Here is a 21363-nt window from a genome sequence, read left to right on the forward strand (position 1 = left end):
GTAACTTTAATCTCTCATATGTTTCCATGACTATAATCTTTATTCTCTTTTTAGTTTTTGCTCGTTCTATATACTCGTTCTATATACCCTTTTATTTCAGCATAACTAATATCACTCTACAACTAACAAACTTGTAACAAAAGTTATTATGTTACATGAATATAATAATGAGTTATTTCAATGAAACGAAATATGATATTCCATAATTCCTCTTTTCCTTTATTTAAGTTTAAATTATTAGATTGTAAATGATTAGTTATTTTGCGGTAAGAATTGAGAAACGTTACGTAAATATTGTCTTATAAATGGTAGAAACAGGAGCAGAAAGATGAAAGCGAGCAATTCTCAACGCCAATGGTATTTCCGAATAACGGACAGCGAACCAGAATCAAAGGGCATGCACACGGAATACAGGAAGTGGCAGGATAGAACGAATCAACTCGAATAAGTCGCGACGGGTCGAATAATGAGAATGGTGGTCGACCAGGGTGAGGAGATCGAGGGGGGGAAATACGAGCGGGTCGCAAAAGAGGCGAGCTTTTGAGAATCCGAAGTACGACAAACAAGTGGAAAAAGGGGTGGGAAACACGCGTACATAAAGCATCTCGCGCTTCGGGGATTTCGCGGCGCGTATTTGCCAGCGGCTGCCATAAATGTCAGAGAAGAACCATAAATAGGGGCGTGAGCGAATCGGACGGAATTCTTGTTATTTCGCGATGTTATAACTACACGATAGTCAAAAACTATGTGTCGACTTTCCAGCTTTCTGCGCCCATGACAATAATCTTTCGGTGTGACGCGAGGAGTCCAACACTTCCGGTTGTCCCAAATTCTTTTCGCCGAGGAGAACCATCACGATCCTTCGCCTCTCGTGTATTCTTCCGTTTGACCTCGCTCCGAGCGATCCACTCGGAAGCGGCGAAAATCGAAAGAGTATGGTCGCCGAGGTGAGAAATACCACGTTGCGGAGGTGTTTTAACGCGGTTCACTGGCTTTCAGCTATGCGGGCTTTTCACGAGCAACAACGATAGACAAGGTTGCGGTTTACTTACGGATAGAATGTTATTAATATAATGTGCTGATATCACATTATTAAGAGATTAATTACGAGGACATTAATATCATTTTGTTCGTAACGAACCTTTACCCTTTATCATCTATATCTTTGTCTCTGGTTTTTAATTATACGTAGTTTTTATGTCCGTCATATATCATTTCTATATTACCCGCGTATTGAAAACATATTTCTCTCACAATGATATATCACGGTTATACTATTTTCCCGAATTGTGCCAGAACGGTTGTACAGATAAATGAGATCATAAATGAAAACTTATTTCGAATCGTAAATGTCGCGAGGTAACTGGAATTTTTTTTTTTTTAATTGCAGCTGGTTCTCGTGTTCAAAATCCGGACGTTGATGTTTTGACGTTCGTCCCATAAAGTGCATTAGTGACGATGTGCATCGGCGAACGCTCGTGATATTTTTTATCACCCTCCGCCCTCGTGCCCGAACTCTCGCGTATTCACCGTTCCTTGCTCGCTTTTTTCGAAATGGTCGACTATTGGATTACTTACATACGCTTCGTCGGCTATAACTTAAAATGCCATGCCGGGCGACAATATGCGGGAAGCAGAGGGTAAGGGTCGCGAAAAGTGCAGTGCCCACGTTACTTCAGAATCGTCGATGTCGAAGGCGCATTTTTGTCTTCAGCTCCGAAGTTAATTGGACAGTACCGTAGATAATGTTTCTGGTAAAATTTACAGCGGGGCGGTAACATTTAACTTCAAGTTCGTTGAATGTTATCGTTGAGATTTGCGATGCAAATACGATGAAGGTAGTAAATACAGTGCGCGACTTTTATAATGCAAACCCAAAGAACAGATTGCGACGAATTAAATATGATAAAACGAAAGCAATTAGCTTTTTATACTTCAATGGGAATCGAACTACTGCAAATCTTGTTGAAATGTGTGTGTGTGTGTGTGTGTGTGTGTGTGTGTGTGTGTGTGTGTGTGTGTGTGTAATATACAATAAATTTTATATTAAATTAATATTGAATATTCCTCTTAGTGTGTTAAAATAATGCACTTTATGAATAATATAATATTATGATCAAATTATATAAAAATAATAAAATAAAAAATGTAAATTCCGAGATAACTGAATAAAATGAGTGTTAATTTAACATATTATAAATATTAATTGTATTAAAAAATATGCTTCTATACATTATGTTAATTTTTTTACATAATATTTATGTTACTTTCTAACATGTTCATCTTATGTTAAATTAACACAAAAATTTAGGTGAATTGTTTTGAACACGTGGAATATGTTAAATTTAAGACAAATTTTTCAATTATGAAGCTGAGAGTTTCTTGATTAAATAGTGAGTTATTATCGGAGTATAAGAAGACGATAATATTCCGTTCATACTCGGAAGCTGATCCGTCATAAGCATACTCGTTCCGTCATGGTCTTTTCTCCTACAATTCACACAGATCGAGAGGCTCAACGCGAATGAAAGTCGAGGCTTGCGGATACGCGCGCTCTTTATTCGCACATTCTCGCGAATAAAGAGTATGACGGTGAGAGTCGTATGTCATTCAGAAGTCGTTCCGCTATGCCATGCTTCTTGTTTGCTAGAAAAAAAGAATCCGTTCGCCCTCTCCTAGCATTTCTCGCCGGAACATTTCGGACCCGGGACGGCCATTCTGCTGGTAAGTTCGATCCATCAATGCCCGCCGAAGCGAAGGCCCTGGTATCGGCCAAATTTCCCGCGAGGGCCACACCACGGCCAGCAGGCCGCCGACGGATGGGAAGCTCTCCGCTGAAATTATGGTTCCCTTATGCTCCCATTACGGAGCCATCTACGATTACGTTCGCACCGGTTTCAGCTCTGCCCGTGCTCCCTTGATCGCTTCACTACCCTCGCAAACAATCTCCGTGGGGCATTTTTGGCTCTTGATGGATGTTGACCTTTTAATGGCTCTCTCATAGCTCGGAGAGGCCACGTTTGCTGTTCGCTGGAACGTGCTATGTGCGTTGACTCGGGTGAGATTTGATGGACAATATCGTAATGCAGTCACCGGAATAATTTCGTATCGGCGTACTGGCGACCAGGGATATCCTTGGCTGGTGATCGATGCTGACGTTTGCGCGTTATCGCCAATGGAGGAACAGATGACGCTTTTGTGACAGCGCAGAAGCTTGTATTTTATTTACAATTCTGTTACCGGAAGAGCATGCCGGATTCATTTTAATCGAATACATACATTTGTGCTGATCGCTCTTTTTGTGCCGTATACCTTTCCTGTTAACGCGTACATTTCACGTTTTGTAAAGATACACTAGCGCGGAGAAATTTAATTTAATTTTTTTCCCGCGATTACACACGTGTACATTCAAGTTAACCAATTTATTTCGCTTCAATAACGATGATATAATAAAACTTATCGATCCGAATAAAAATCAATTTATACTTTATACAATTTACCATCAAATTCAATTTCGTGCGTTATCGCGCTGCAAAAATTCTTATTGATATAACGTGGTCCGGATTACAAGAATCGTAATTGAAATTTGTGTAGGTCATTGTTATAAATTGTACACGCAGATTGTATTCTAGATAAGCGCGTTCTATATGCTTACGTTCGATATTATGAATGGCCAATAACACTTGGTCAATGTCCATGTGTACGTTTGATAGAAAGCCGGTAGCTAACGTTCCAAATTATCAAATTGCCTATGACTAACTTGCATCTCGGGCTACGCCCAGCTTCCGTTCATCGTCCCATTTCCGCAAACAATATCCGTCTTTCTTATCCTATGTTCTCAATGCGCAACATTCATATTATGAGTCGCAACTCGATAATATCAGCTTCTTATTGGTAGATACGACACAAACCAATCGTATTGCACGCCACATTGAGTGCATCCAATAATATTGCATTAAATTGCTGGGATAAATCTGCAATGGGCAATCCAAATGTGCATTTATCTTTCACGCTGTGCTAGTGTGCCATTTTTCTCTCCGGCGCCCTTTGCCGCCCTATATCATATTTTATATCACTGGATATAATTTCTTCGTGTGTCTCCCGTGCAATATTAGCGTCTTCACGCTTGATATTTGAAGATACAACGTTTTGCACAAATTGTGTATATCTTTTTGATTATCTTTTTCAATATTTAATAAAATAATTATAGAAAAATATAATTTTAATTTTTGGATTTAACGGATATAAACTAACCAATGTACCATACACACATTTCAAGACCCATAATTTTGGATACTGTAATTTTAGCAAGAAAATGTTTCAATTAAAATGTACGATTTTTAACGTAGATTTCGATGATATTGCTTTTTTTTATATGGGATGGAATATCATTTCGAAATTCAAAGTTGCCCACTTGCCTTTTTAGAAGGACTTCCCTTGCAACACATTTAAAAGATTCGTATATAACAAGAAAATCGCCGTATAAATCATTATATATTTATACAGTACCTAGTGCCTAAGATATTAGTCTGTAACACTTTATTTAAACTTTCCGTTATATCTATACGTATCAATAATAGTAAATGTTGAAAAACGTTAAAATAAAATAAGACTAAATGTGATATATAGTGTTACTTAATTAAAAGTAAATTTAATTAAATGTTTTCCGAATATAATAGGTACTTAAGAGAACATTTAGGTATTTCTCTTACTCGAGAAAAAACCATAATACATTATCTTTTTTAATATAATCTATGTAATAAAATATAATAACAATAGATACATATATTTAACTTCGATTTTAATGACCAAGCTAAGTAATTTATTTAATTTAGATCTTTTGCTCTCGCAAATAAATAGATTTAAAAAATCAATTTTAATCATTTTAAAATGAAAATCTAGGTAAATCTAAATAAAAATCGAAAGAATAAATTAACATAAATTGATAGAATAAATTTGATTTTCACTTATATCTTACATTTATTTTAAATTGGAATTGAATAAATTAAAACAGAATTGCCTTCGCCAAGTTTTACATATAGATTAAAAATATATAGCTGTAACACACACAATATTTAGAATTCTTTCATTACGACATGTCAATAAACACATTATATATTTTTTTCTAAACCAATGCATTTTATCTTCCCTTTTAGATCCGAAATTCAAGGAGCCAATAGCCAATGTAACCGCGCCGGTGGGAAGGGAAGCTATTCTTTCCTGCGTAGTTCAAGATCTCGCCGGATACAAGGTAATTCGAATTTTTATAGATACGTATAAGCATTTTACCGATCGTTCTTTTCAATGAAGTATTGCAGCACATCATTAATGTGTCAATTAAATCTGCCTTTGTATTCAATAAATTTCAAAAACTCTTCTCTTTTCCATACCTTTTAATTAATATTAAGTAATACGGGTATAGGTATGTTTAAAGCTTTTTTTTTATAATAAATTTAGACTTACTCTCATCTGCAATCATTAACATAAAAAAATCAATCGTATCTTGATACAATTTATTTTTCTTATAAATAAATCAACATGTTTTCTTCACGAAGATCTTGATAAATTAATTTAAGAAATTGAGATACTGCAAATAACTGAAAATTAAAAAATTCTAATACTTTTTTTATTACGGTATTATTGTTTAATATCTTAAACTGTTAATCAAATATAATCCGTTTATTAGCTGATATATTCTTATACCTCAAGTTGTGCTTTGTGGGATCATAAGATGTGTTTTTACAGCATACTTATAAGAATAATTCATGAATAAGTAGTGACGAACTAGCTTCGAATTCTACACGGCCATTTCACAGCATCGTGAATGCCCCTCCCTCTCTCCTTATGATAAGAACGGCTACGGATGCCACGATCAAAAGTCGCCCATCAATACATTTTTTGATTATAAGAATTATAGCACGGTTGTGATAACCGTAAGATTGACATATCTTAACGATTATGACTGTTAAGATATGTCCATCTTACGATTATCACAACCAAATGTATTGATGGGCGAAAATTATCATTATTTCCGGTTGTTACAACCGTAACATTTTTTCTGTGAAGTATCTAAATGACGCTAAATTACTTTAAGTGACGCGACAGTTTCATAATATGCGGAAATATATTATCGATGTTAACGAATAGCGATTGAACAAAACCTTAAGATAATAGAAATATGCCGTTTTAAAAATATTAATATATTTTTTTCATTAGTTTTACATATTGTCTGCGATATTCCGTCAGATCAAGTTATTAATAAAATAAAGAATTCTAAATTTTTTACATTTGATTATATATGTATAATGCATCCAAAGTTAAAATAATTTAATATCGGTAGCTATGCAATCGACGCTATGCTATTAATTTTACACAATGCGCGCGCGTTGGTACTAACAGATTTTACATTAACGCATAAAAGAAACGATATGTATTATAAAATTAAAATTACTCGTAGAAATATTCTCGAACAAAAGAGAATCCAGAACGCTATACAATAGGTTGAGTTGTTTAACCCATTGACCTCATTAGCAAACCACGAAAAAAATTAAATGAATTTCTATCTCTCTCTGACGCTCTTTACATACTGCCGCACTTTAGATGGAGGAATCCTCCCACCCAGGAGAAGCAATTAGTTAATTAATTAGTAAAATTATGCGGAGAGGTATAAAAATGAATACTCATCGGGTACAAGCTGGAACGATCTTATTCAGTCTTTACTCGCAATTCCGGTTCAGCTGGCGTCAGCTAAAATGAGTATAGCGACAATGTTATGTAGGTAATGGCTTTCACGAAGTACTAATTAGGGAATGAAAACCGCGTGAAGTAAGAACAGCATCTCAAAGAGGAATTTGATAAAGTTTCCGACTCGAGAATCGATTGCTCATCAGCGTCCTTTCCTCAATTAATATGTAATAAACCTGTAAATACTCGAATGATTAATAATATATTACTCTGATCTCTACTACATCGAATAAATTCTAATGCAAAAGTTCTATATTACAACGACGACTATCTCTTTGCTTCGTAATCGTGAACTGATTTTGTGTTAGTATAAATTCTGTTTGTTAAATAAACATTAAAGTAATCACGCAGATTTAATGTATTCTCAACGAATGTGCACCAGCATAAACTTCTCACAAATTTGCTGTAACTGTCATGCAAAGTTGGTGCATAAACTCTCATTAGAATAAAAGGTTACATTTTTATCCGTTTTCTGGTTGGTATGTTCACGAAGTTAGGGTATAAATAAGCTTTGTATGGAGAAATTTCTCTGAGCATATATTTGTTTGGCATTCGAGACAGTAGGAAAACGTGGCCAATAAGAGAGTCGCGAAGAAAAAGGCGCCATTGCAGTGTAAACAAAAAGACATTTCAAACAATAGGGCATTAGCTTTGTGAACTGTAATGAAAATGCTGACTACTTTGTTCACATTAAATGCTACTTGTGTTACGCGCTGCACAATGAATTATAATTGCTAAAAAATGTTGATGAAGGAATGCTTTTGACGAAGTCCTGTTAAAAGCACTCGGCACATTAGGTTATTCTTCATTATTATTATTATTATATTTTCACTGCACTCTTCATCTGTGAAAAGATTTATATAAATATATATCAAATTTATTTATATTTTATATATGTGTATAGCCTACATATGTAAAACATAAATAAATTATACGAATAAAATTTATTTATATTTTGTACATTAAGGTATAAATATAAAATAAATATATACAAAATTTATGAGTATATGAGAATTTAATTACGCAATTTAAAGAGCTCGTTAAGGTGACCACAGCATGTAAACTACAGATATGAAAACCACAAGCTTAATATTCGAGGCACAAGCTCTCTCTCTCTCTCTCTCTCTCTCTCTCTTTCTCTCTCTCTCTCTCTCGCTATATGTTTAATTTTATAGTAATTATTATAGCGTATTACACACAACTTGCATGACAATATCCGTGGTATCATTATAATCATTTGTGATATTATCCTTAGCATATATATAATTATTAATATTTCATATCTCTTGCATTAAAAGCATGATAATTGTTGCGTACAGATAAATATTGAGTTCACTGTTTGATAATAATATCTGGCATTTAACGCAATGTATTTTAATCTAATAGGTTATTGTTGCACACGAGAATTCTATTGTTACACGCAAAGCATTTTTGCTAAATAGCATCGCGTTCGTAAATATTATATTATATTCTTCTGATCAATTAAAAATATTATTATTAATTGTTTCATGTATGCTGCTCCCGAATTGTAATTGAACATATGTACCTATCTGTCGTTCGCTGTGGCTTCCGCACCGTTTGAATTACATTCTATCAATCGAGAATTAATTGAGAGTTGCTTAATCAAGGGACGAAGCAGGTTATTTGGCCTCTAATTAGATTATATCGTAAAACAGCTCAGTGTAATAATATAGTCATTATTCTTACAATTAGTCGACAAGTAGTACCGTGTAGATAAGAACTTTTCTCAACGATCAATCGTTATACTCCGAACATATCTTTAATTCGAAATTGGAATATATAAATCCTAGTCGTGGAATATTTTTCTAATTTTTTTAAGTAGCATAATAATTTGGAATTATTTTATGTTTTACAATCTTATTTCTTATCACTATTTTGTTTTATTCATTTAAGCTAATTATGTATTACATTTATGCTAATAAGTTTAAGTGTTGCAATTTTTTAATACGCAGTTGAAAATTTTAAAAACTAGTAGTAGCAAAACATTTTTTTGGATCTTAAGAAGACCCGTATTCCTTCTCCGTCACAAAAAATATGTGTTCTTGCTACGGATTAAATAAGTTAGCGTGCAACCCTTCGCACAGTGATCGCAGAAATATGGTTACTATGATAGAATTCTACAAAGAATAGCGGCATCTGCGAGATCGAGGGAAGATTTATACGCGATGAACGGAACTGGAATCGCGGGAAGGATCGACAAGAGGAAAGGTATTGAAAACTATTCATCCCGCGCCGGCTCGCCCGACATGAAATTCAAATCGATGCATTTATAGAGACCACGCGGACCCGTCCACGGCCCGACATTGCTTACGTGGTGGGACGTGGTGTTGGCCATAGGGGAGAGATAGGGGTGAGTCCGATGGGGTGAGACAGGACGGAATAATCGCGCCGTTTATAAGCCGACAGTGCGTCGCTCGGTGTTCCGGTTATGCATTAAGATGACGGATAACAGCCGCTGCAGTTATGCCGGGAGGCTTGAATCGTCACGATGCGAAGATAACGACGCCTCTCCAGGCTCGCCGCTCCCGGATTCCCACATGTAATATGCGTCGTAGACATTAACCCTTTTACTTCTCCAGGTGACACGATATCCTCACCGAACACCGAGCTTTCCGTCAATCGCATCAGACGTATCGAATTTCAAATGTTCCCTGTCGTTGATCTCTAATGAACAGATATCTCATTGCTTACTTTAGAGCTACCCATGTATAAACGATAAAAAATATTAAATATGCAATAACGATTTCAATTGTGTAGTCGGACGCGCTAAGTGTCTATTGATCTGTTCTCATAATAAAGAAATGAATTCTGTTTTTAGCTGAAGAGTCAAATTGTTTATTTAATCTATTTTGTCTCTTAGAATCTATTTCGCTGAACACCCGAACATTTAACTTGTAAAAACTCGCACTATTATTATCTTGCTTTTGAAACAATTATATCTTTTCGTTCGACCCATACATTCGACAGGTAACGCGACAGAATTGGGGCATTCAGTATAGTAACGCTATAATATAATGAATAGGTGTTCATGAAAGCAGGACTAAGTTATGGCCTCAGGATATAATAATGGGTTGACCGGGTGATTGAGCATAGTCTTTGCGAGATTACAGTTGCGACCGAGAGCTATCAGTTCCGCTTGAATTTTAATTGCAAAGTTTTGGCTAGCGCATTCGGCTCCTTGACTTGAATAACCGTGACTCGTTAATTAATGCCCAACTGGACTTAAAGTCGTATAGCCGATTACTGTTTGGTTCCTACGTTCTTACGATTGTTCCCTTTCAATCGTTTCAATTGTTATCTATAATTCAGTTCTGTAATTCAGTTCAATTATGAGCCAAAGCGTCATCCATTTGTTCGAAAACATTCGGATTCATGTATAGGTTAATTTCATTAAAATAACTAGATAATAATTAATTAATTGCGTTTGTCTTTGGCATAGTTAAGTATGACAATGTAACGTGGCTTATTAATAATAACAGTACGTTTACTATCAGTGAATTTAATGGTGCGCCGCATCTTGTACGAATTGAAACTTGGAATAATGCGAAATGAATCGAGATGTTATATGAGTATAAGATATTATTTCTTATTTCTCATTTATCATTTTATTCTTTAACGATAGATAATAGGTACTTCATTATAATAACGTTCAGCAACCAATATTTAGCGATCGATTCTTCGCCGACATGTTCCGATCTTCTTCCAATAAAACGACGTACGGCTCTAATTGGCGCTTAGAATCGCGATCGTTGTATTTCTTCGCCGTATTTCCCGCCGACTCATTTCACCGACGATTTATATTCCGACGACGGAGAAGCGAATTTACACGTCGCTGAGAGGAGTTGCATCTGGCAGTCGCGGATCAATCTGAATTCGCAAACACCGCCGTCTCCGCGTTCCGCCTCGTCTGCCTGCAGGCCGCCCCCGACTCATCGGCTTTCGGGCCATAGGGCTGGATTAATCATGGTCCTCTGTAAGCACTGATGCATCCGCTAATCCGAGACTCTCTCACTCGATTCAACCATTTCTCCGGAACGATCTACCATGCTATTATATAATGGTGACTGGATTCGCCGGATTAAATCCACAAACTATTAACTCTGTAACTGTCCGAATGTACCAGTGTACTTGGCTGAGCCCCGATTCTATTTATTTCCAACTGTCCAATTGCAATCGGAAATCGACGAAAAACAGCGGTAAACGAAGGCACTTATCCTCACGTACTTTTGCCGTGAAAAATATTATCATAAATGTTGCGCGCGTATAATCTCCTTTTCTATATATTAACTCTCTGTCTGCAATTATATTTTTACTCTCTTCGTCTGCAATTTGGATTCTTTTTGTCAAGTCCAAATTTGATTTACTGTTCCAATAAATGTGAAAAAAATCAAGGTTACTTTTCAACATCTTTAGTACATTATTAAATCGTTTTTTTAATTCAAATGTTAAAATCTTTATTTAATAAAAATTGAAATTTAAGCAAAAATAAGAGAATAAATTTGAGAATAAAATTTCGCTTGTGCTAAAAAAGACCAAAATGGAGGATTAATATTTTATAAGTTTTATCCGTATTACAGTTGTTACATGTGAAAAGTTATGAAATATTCCGTTGACATCCAGTTTTTACTGTTCTATCTGACAATCCAGTTTTATAAAGATAAAGAAAATCAACGTTTGATGCATGAAAAATTGCATTAATTTGTAAAATGTACTAACTACATTGCTTAAATGGATAGCTGATGAAGTTAAAAGTTTTACGAGACGAACCCCTTCGGACCCTTGGCTGTTCTCAACCGTGACAGGGCACAAGCTCGTAACTCTTGGCAACCTTATAAACGTATAATCGATCTTGCTAATTAGAAAGCAAACGCGATTAATGGAGGGGAACATACAATTTTTCACTCTGTCTCGGCGAAATAATGTTATCGACGTCGTAGTCTGAATTTTACAGCGGACGAATTTTATAATGAAAAATGTACATAAAAGAATGAACGATTTTAACCTTGTTTTGTGTCGATATTAACTCTTTATTACTTGCGTGGGATGTTCCCGTCTTATAAATTTGCTAAATATATGAACGTAGTTTATACATTATTCAATTTAGAGTAAATTGTTTTACAATTAAAAAAAATTGCATTTATTTTTATTTAATATTATCAATCTTTATTATATTATTTATTTTTATCGAATATTATCAATCTTTATTTAGTTGTAAATCATCAAAGATGAACAATGAAAATAAGGCACAATATTGGGGTATCAAAACATTCCACGGGAATAATTACATTTATAAAAAGAAGCCACGCGAGAGAGTATAATGTAAGGTTAAAGTATAAGATGGAAGTATGTGAATTTGAATTGTCCATTATGAATGTTTGATGATTGAAGACGGACAGCGCGTATACTATTTATGGCTATTTCGTTCGCGAAATCGAGAGATTTTGCGACTTCCGCTCGTAGTCGATATTAGACCGATATTCATGAAGTAAATATGCATTTAGATAGAGAATTAACGTGGCAGTTAGCCTTGCCTTTAGTCTATGGCATGTTGTATAATGAGTGTAAAAGGGCACAAAGGAATGACGTCGTTGGAATCTAGAGCATCCTCTGAAGATTCATAAGATTCGCATTCGCGAAATATTTCATGAGGGTAAATTCAATGACAATGATAAAGGAACATTTGCAGAATTATTTCGTTATTTGACAGACCCGGCATTGTAATGTAATTTAACCGGAGGAAGAGGAGGGCGAACGAAACGAGCAAAGAAAATGTAAATTGCGGCGCTCGTGAGATCGATATGCATTTGGAACGCAGATTACTGAAACGATCAGGCTCCAATGATCATTCTTTCGCGGTGCATAATCGCTACGTAAAGACAGATAATAATTAGTTAATTGAAGAATCGTGTCTGCAATTTCCGAAGACCGCAAATGTGATATCAATAAACGATGTTAATGTCACGGAATTAAAAAATCGACGTGATCGCGCTCAGCTATATATAAACTTATTTACATCCATTTTTAAATTTCTACCAATGTAGCTCAACTGCAATCTCAATTTAATTTACTTTATTTTTCTCTAATGCGCGCTTAGAACTAGAAAATGTACCAAAAATAAGTTAAACTGAGATTAATCCGTAACAAGAACACATATTTTTTGTTACTCTAAAGAAACTTGAATCCTTGGAACGTACAAAATTTTGTGTATGTGTTATCAGTTTTTTCTTTAAAAATTTTTCAAGTTCAATTATATACTCTAATCTATGGTATAAGACTGTTTGAAAACCCCAAATAAAATATTATTAATAAAATTTATTACTAATCTAATTAGATACAAGCATGTGTCGAAAAATTTTTTCAGAAAATATACTGTTTTTAAATTATTTCCAAAATATCTATATGTCCCAGTTACAAATTAAAGTTAATGTACATTGGTGAAAATGGACATTACTTCCGATTCCTCGCGTTTGTTTCACGTCAGAAATGAATATCGGAGTTGAGTGCGATCTCCCGTAATATATACGCATCACGTTTGTATTGCGCGCGCGCAATTAATCAGTCAGTAGAATTAACTAAATTTGAATATCATCAGACGAATATGGTTTAATGCAAATTGCGGAATACTCAAAATAGAGGCAACGTTCATCGTGCGTTAACAGGTATACGTGTTATATATACGCATATATAATGATTATTACGCACATTTTTGTCAAAGATACCTATCACGTACATAAAGTGCCTTTGCCTTTGCTTACATTTCGATTAATTAAGCTCTTTTAGCAAAAACGTAAACGTGTCTAATCTCTGCCGTGGCTAATGGTTGCTACAGGCGCGGCACAATTTGCTGCATAATTGCTACAGAGATTTGGAACACAGGGAATCCAATGTTGTTTGCCCCGTTCCCGCGTTGTTGTGGTCTTCTTTCGGATACCCGCGGGACAAATATCCATTTAGATCGTGCATTAACAGGACGATTAGGTTTAATCCTCTCGACCTTTTGCGTATTAACTGAGGGCTAAAGATTGGCCGAAAAGTTGAGTCAACGCGATGTTTTGTCTAGTAGGAAATATTATTAATTTACGGTACGCCCCATTTAAATAATTGCAAATAATAATTGCGCTCGTGACATTTACATCCATTAAATTGCGTCGTCGAGTTAAAATTGCACTCCGAGAGAAAAATGCAAAGGCGTATCGTAACGGCAATATTAATTAAAGTTCGCAAAGGTGTCTCTTTTCCACCTACCGAGAGGAAAAAGAGAGGAGCTTCCGACCTAAGTTAAAAATATGCCACAAGCTTTGCAGGGCAAGGGAAGAGGAAGTATCTCGTTGCCCTCGTCACGTATGCATTTATATCGCGCATTAGCGGCGCAATTAAGTTTGAACTTTATCCCTTTGCGCGTAAGCGGAACGAAGAGAGTTTTGATAATAAGGGGGACTAATATCGAACCACGCCAGCGTATAGACAAGCAATCTGCTACAATTGCACACGTATGACATTTAGTACTGACATTTCGAAGAGGGCTTCTCGAGGGACATTACCTAATGCATAACATTCGTCGACTACTTTGAAGACCTTAATTACCTTAATATCTCCATTATGCCAGGTTACTATATTTCGCGTATTAAACCCTTGCGCCAATTGCCAACCAGACACGGTTTAAACAAGTTGTTAGCTTGTTCTTTAGAATTACCGATTTTCACATGTGTCATCATTCGGTCATCTTTCGAGAATTTTATGCGAGACTTAGATGCGTACATTTTTAAAATGACGTAACGTTGGTCATGAGAACGAGGCTAAACTCGACGCGGCGCGGCGATTCATGCTTTCGATTACTCTGCTGTTTAAATAAAATTTGGAAACTCTCTCTTTCTTTTAACGGAAATGAAACTATGCGTGAAAATAAGAAGCACATGATAATAATAATAATAATAATAATAACTTTATTAAGTTAGCAATAATGTAGAGTGACGTATCTACAATAATTTAATTGAGAATATCAGTTACACGTAACAGACGAGACTAAAGAACTAATTTAATTCTTCATCTGAATAATAGACAAATTTAAATAAACAATTACCAACGTAATACAGAATACTAGAAAAAGACGCATTATTTATATACATTAAATAGATTGAATAATTATATTGGCAATTATTTATTTAAATTTATGTCTCTATTATGTATATTTACATAAAAGGCAATAAATCCTCAGCTGCTGTCTCGCCTATTGCATGCAACCGGTATAGTAAATTTTATTATTATATACATACATCACTCTCTATATTCTTGTTAACTGCTGCACTTAATAAAGTCATTATTATAATTGTAATTATTGTTGTTATTGTGTGCTCCTTATTTTCTTTTACAATTTTCCTATAATTTTAGACAAAGTGGTGATTAGGTTTACATGGAATGACTCATATGAGTTGTCAAATGTGCAGTATATAATAGGTATATGTAGACAAAACGAGTATAATAAAAAATGTAGCGAAAGTATATATAATATTTTGTTCAGTTACAAGAAAAGTTACATAGGTATACATCACGTTACATATAAATTATATTTGCATAAAGTATAGACATTCGATTATAATACGTGACATTCAATCGAAAAAAGAAAGATAAGACAGAGGGTATGTAAAAGATAGGAGAATATTAAAACATTTTTTCTGTAATATAGAAGGAAACACGTTGAAATGTTGCTGTGCGATATAAATAGAATAAAAAAGCCGATTTACAGTATCTATTATAAAAATAAGTTGAGTAAAAATTTAAATTAAAATGTATTAATTCATGGAGATGCACAAAAGTATTATATTAGAGTGTATAGGAATGTCTATTAGGTTGTAACAATTATAACTAATGTATAGGAGTATTGGAGTGAGAAACATAATAAACCGTGCAACAGAGATGAACTATGAAACGCTGATAAATATTTAATTAGTTAGAACGCTGAAAGGCAGGAGTGGTCATAAAATTGTACAAAACGCGCATATCACATGTGTTTTATGAATCGAAAAATCGTATTTACAAATCGCACGTATTAATTCGGTGTGCTTGTTTGATCCTAACGAAGTCACCGCCGAGATTGAAATAAGTTCGTATTGCGTCGTATAGAAGGTCCGTATCTGGAGAAGATTTTACTCAGAGTAAAAGTGAGGCGGAGGGTTACGGGGGAGCACTTCAACATCCAAAGAGGGGGAGGACCACAGTGGTTCGACGGTGTGGTTAGCGTTTCGCTAACTTTATTTCAATGCAGCCGCAGTCCCGGGAACGATGCGGAACGTCTGCTAACGGTGATGAAATCCCGATCCCCCAAAGTGCATCATCGTAGAATGCATTTCCGTCGTTCGAGCCGATTATCCGCGCTCGCGGTAAGACCCGCGGTGGAAAAAATGAAGAAAAAAGAAAATGTCCTCATAACGGCGGAATGGGAAAGTGGCGTATTGGAATTCAATTCCGCGCGGAATTATATCGGACCGCGGATCGTCGCGCGGCAACTGTTTGCACGCGAACTTAATTAATATTCCGCGAGAGCAAGAAGCCCGAATTTCGGAATTACCGCGGCTTCATTTCGTTTGAACTCGGCATTGCAGATTCGTGCGCGTACATATGTATGTACAGTATCTCGCGACGTTCGCGTGAAGACGCAAATTTACGACAGATCGCTGCCAGACGATTGCCGTGGCTCGGAACCCTTTGTCCTGTGCGATCTGAAAATTTCCATTAAGCCCACTCTTATCACACGAAATGAAAAAAATTGTGAAACTTGTTTCATTAATACCTGCTTTACATTACAGTATTGCGTGCAAGTACCCAGAAATTTTAAAGTTTTTACTAACGCTGGCGCAAAGAAACTAACTGAAAAAATTTTGCCGAAGAAAAGTTTGCAATTCGATGCTCTCTGTAACAACAGTAACTAAAGTAACATTTATCCGGCGATTCTCTAGCAGGCAACTTTCCGTTAACTCTATTCAACAAATAAACAATTTTTTTAAATGAACCAAAAGAGATGATTCTTAATTGTTTTTATTCACTGAATACAAAAATATCAATAAAAATTTTGTAGCACGTATACTTTTTTATTATTGAAATATTTATCAGAACGCCATTTTTAATTGAAATATCTGCTTTATTTTCCTTCAATCACTTTTATATACGAGATGAGTTTAAAGTTTTCTTTTCAACCATATAGATAAGAAGGGATAGAATAGAGAGCGGGGCTAGTTGTGACATTTTTTAATTCAAATTATTATAAATCTTCACATTATATGATAGAATAATGAGAGTTGTTTTAAAACGTTCATCTGGACCAATAATTAAATTTTTATAAATCCTTAATATATTTCGTAATTAAGAAAAAAATGTTGATTATAAAGAGGTTAACAATTATCTTCGTAGCTCAACTTATCCTTCGGGTATTTAATAATACATAACTTTAATAAATAAGGTTATATATTATTTAAAAAGTGAAAGGATTATATTTGTATTAATCAAATCTTTATAATTTGTAATACATTCTCTTTAAATGTTTTAATTAACAAAATTAGAAAAAATTTTTAAACATTATTTTTCATAATAAAAATTAAAAAAATATCTTTAATCGTTAATGGAATAAAAAATATCAATAAATATAGATTTCATTTAAAAGCTGAGTTTATGATTTTAATTATTAGATTCTGGCCGAACAAGTCCCATAACGGTGTCAACTGAAATCTTTTTATAATTAAACCGTAAATAAGATAGCAACTTGAACGTTAAAGTTAAAAAGTACACTAATAATTTATATTAAAAAAACACATCTGGTTTTTATATATATTAATTGTTTCAATTACCACATAAAACAAAAAGAATATACTCACTTAATAATTTTACTTTTGATGCACAAAAACGGAAAAGTGCACGTATTCAGCTGTTGACAGCTGGACACAGATTATTATATTCAGCGCAGTAATCTTCGTCTTTGTCTTGCTATCTTATGCAAGTACAGATGTGTCTATATGTACTTTACTTAGATATTTGCATTTTCCAACTTGCCCCTTAGTTCAGCTATAGCCCCGCTCTACTCTACATAATAATTAACATGTACAATACACGTGAGAAACTCAACTTTTATTCTGAGTTCCTTGACAACCGAAATATATAGACTATAAGCTTTCTTCAAAGTTTTAGTAAGAGGTCTACTTTGTAATTTCATAATGAAACTGCTACGCACATAATGAAACTTTTTTGGTGCATTTATACAAGATCTGCGAGAAAAACTTGCCATATATTTTCAGATTTAAAAAATCAATAAACACCAACATAGTAACATTATGTTAAAATTTCACATTTAATAATATAAATATAATATGATACATATTTATGTAACAGTTACATTGTTAAGTATGAAATTATAATATTGATGTTATGTTACTGTTAGTTGGTATTTATTGGAAAGTCTGTTTTACTGTACAAAAATTTCTTTTTATGCTAATAAGCATCTTTTACAAGAATTAGTTGTCATATATTGATAAAATTTAAAATGTGAATAATTTATTAGGCCGAGGTAATATTTTTGCAATAAATTATTCATAGTTTTTAAATTTTATCAACATATGACAACTTTTGCTCATGAATGTGTTTTTTGTTCGGAAAACATTTTGGCGAGCGACATACAGAATCAAAATGTACATAAATTGATACAAAAAGTATATATTTAAGCTAAGATCCGTTTCGACTAAATAAGGTTCTTCTTATTTAAAATTTGATTTATTCATATTGTTCTAACTGTGATTAATAATTAAATTGACGGTTTTGTAGTAATAACTTTAAATTACTTATCACAAAATCATCAGTTTAATGATTAATCATAGAAAATTACATTTTTATATTATTATTAAGTTAAGTCTCATCACAATTTAACTAGAAAATGAATAATCAGGTTTTATAGAAACATTAAAGGACGCAACAAAAATTCGTTCATAATTCATATATCGTTCAAAAGTTTATAAAAACGTGCACAGCCGACTAAATCAAAGATGACGGCTGGCAATGTTGGCACTGATTTAAGACGCGTGAACCACGGAATTTTTTACCACATGGCTCAACTGCCGTGAGTGTGAAAATATATGATCCAAGATGGACTTCTCGTGTAAAGTCATAAAACGTACATGTAATTTTCCAAACTATCGTTGCTGTCGTCATGACCATCGCGCATTCGCCGGTACGATTCCCTGAAAATTAATCCTACAAGTCTAGTTTAGTCTCGACTCTCCCGTCTGATCCTCGACGATTGCCAATGACTGTAAGATTGCGATCTCGAGTTCGTACGAATGAAGTTCGTCGAAATCTCTGCTTACGTCCCAGTCCGAGTGGATCTATCAAAAACTTCGGGGTCCGTCGTTCGAGGAATGGTGAGCGAACGGGCCGCGATTTTGGAAGAAGCAACTTAGAGGAAGCCAGAAATTGAGAAGTAGGAATTGAGCCGAATGCTTCCTAGGACAGACGGATGTCGGGAAAGTCGGAAAAACAAGTTTATGCCGAATGCAGCGATGTGTACGGCCTGTGTCTGAACATCCAAAGGGTTTCTCCGGGAATGTGGTTGTACTAGATGTACCCGACATTATTAGCGCTGTTAGAGATGAAATAGATACATTTCATGTGCTTTAAGAGAGAGAATGTTATATCTATCTAAAAACTATTTTATTAAAATGACGACAAAAGGATACAATAACAGGATTGCTCGCTAAAAAGAAAAATTGCACTAATAAAATTCATTTTTTTTTTAGTTTTGAAAGAGAATTTAATTTTGAAAGAGAATTGTCATTCTTTTACCTTAAAAGTGACACAACTCTAAAAACGTGATTTTCGAATTATTACCATGAATAAATTAATGATCCTGTAACGATACTGTGGATTTTCAGAACGTGTCAAAAAAGTGGGATCAGTAAATTCGATCCAATACTCTATTTTGTTTATTTTTTTATCTAAATTCAGATAGCACAGAATTATAGATTTAGAAAGAAAATGGGATATTTATGGAATATTCCACTCGTGCTATGTTATTATAAATAAAAAATCTTGTTTTAATTCTTTCCACAGCACCCCGCAGAAATGTTTCAATTTACAAAAAAATAATCAATAATAAATAATTTACTACAAAAAAATAATCCTAAATTTCAGCTCGGATATTCTTGTCTATACATTATGTATATGTATATATATGTCTTAACATTATACAAATTTAATGCCTTTTACTATATTTTACTGCGCCACTTTCCATCGTGTTATTACGGTGACGATAAGCAACAATACTAACTAAATTTTACATCTTGACTCTGTTCTTATTTATAACAAATTCAATGCTTGTATAATGATTTTACTGTTCGACCTCTCACCGTTCTTAAGAATTTCATATCTGAGTGATAAGTCGTCATGTACGGATGTGATTTCAAAATGTACGATCATTATATCCGAATCCAACACATTTTAAGTTGAAGATATGTAACGAAGTTTCTTGATATGCTTCTTGTTTCCTTTAGTGGTGAGTCACTCAATTTTCGCTATTCATATACCTCTTTAATGATATTTTTTTTTAATTTGTCAAATCAATAACACTTCATCTTTGCCAATTTGTGAGTGACTTATTCATTATAGACAATGTGAGTTATTCATTCTATTGTAATTACTTTGCTGAGGAGGACTCCAAAGAGAGTTGAAACGTTCAAATCAAATAAAGAAGACATCATTCCAATTTCTGAGTATTAATTATTCACTAAGAAATTGCGCCGGTTACCTGTGTTGACTCACACTAGTCTACTTTTATTTTTATATTGTTTAGAATTCGAGAGTCCCGTTGTAATTATTATTGTGTTTAACATTATTCCTATCTTCATTTAGAGATAAAAAGAATACAATACAATAAAATGTATTAATTGATTTAAATAATCATATTAAGATAAAAAATTCCTTTGATTGACAAAGACAGGATCATATCTGACCCCAATCTTACATTAGAGATGTTGAACTTTATTATATAGTTACAACAGTATTGCAGTAGAATAAACGATGTACAGATCTTATTAAATACAGAATTATAATATATGTCACGCGAGGAGAATATTGATCTAAATTACCCGTTGCTAAAGATTCGAAACGGAAACGGCAGAACAAAATGAACTTACCTCGAAAGATTTCGATGAATATCGATCCTAATCTATCACTCTTATTCCTAATTTAATTAAATTCCTTATAAATTTAAAGTTACATTAAATGTGAAATTACTTCTGAACAACAGGATTAAGTAAACATTACTCTATCAATCATAAAAAATGCACTAATTACAGACTTTTATAACTGATCACTTCGTCGCTATGTTTGTATAGTACGTCCACCATTCACATGATACATATATAAGTGTGTAGTATGTTATCATGGTCACATGATATATACTCAGAAGTCTATGAAATTAACTCAACTTCATAAAAAGTAGTCAAAATCACAACAATTAAAAAAAGAGAATTTAAAAAAAATTCTTAAACTCGAGAGGGGTAGTTTTTTAAGGGTCAAAAATCACAAAAATTACATTTAATCATGCACAGAGAGAAAAATGTT

The 21363-nt window shown here is 34.0% G+C and overlaps 1 protein-coding gene across 1 annotated transcript in view; it reads left to right on the forward strand.

Moving 5' to 3' along the window:
* LOC108725114 (neurotrimin) overlaps window positions 1–21363 on the forward strand; it is a 138264-nt gene that overhangs the window by 42496 nt on the left and 74405 nt on the right. The window contains exon 2 of the mRNA XM_018451907.1: window positions 5058–5251. Coding sequence (XP_018307409.1) covers window positions 5058–5251 — 194 coding nt within the window. The remainder of the gene's footprint in view (window positions 1–5057; window positions 5252–21363) is intronic.

The sequence above is a fragment of the Mycetomoellerius zeteki genome, unplaced genomic scaffold, assembly GCF_001594055.1.
Source record: "Mycetomoellerius zeteki isolate Tzet28-1 unplaced genomic scaffold, Tzet1.0 scaffold327, whole genome shotgun sequence".
In the NCBI taxonomy this organism is placed as follows: Eukaryota; Metazoa; Arthropoda; class Insecta; order Hymenoptera; family Formicidae; genus Mycetomoellerius; species Mycetomoellerius zeteki.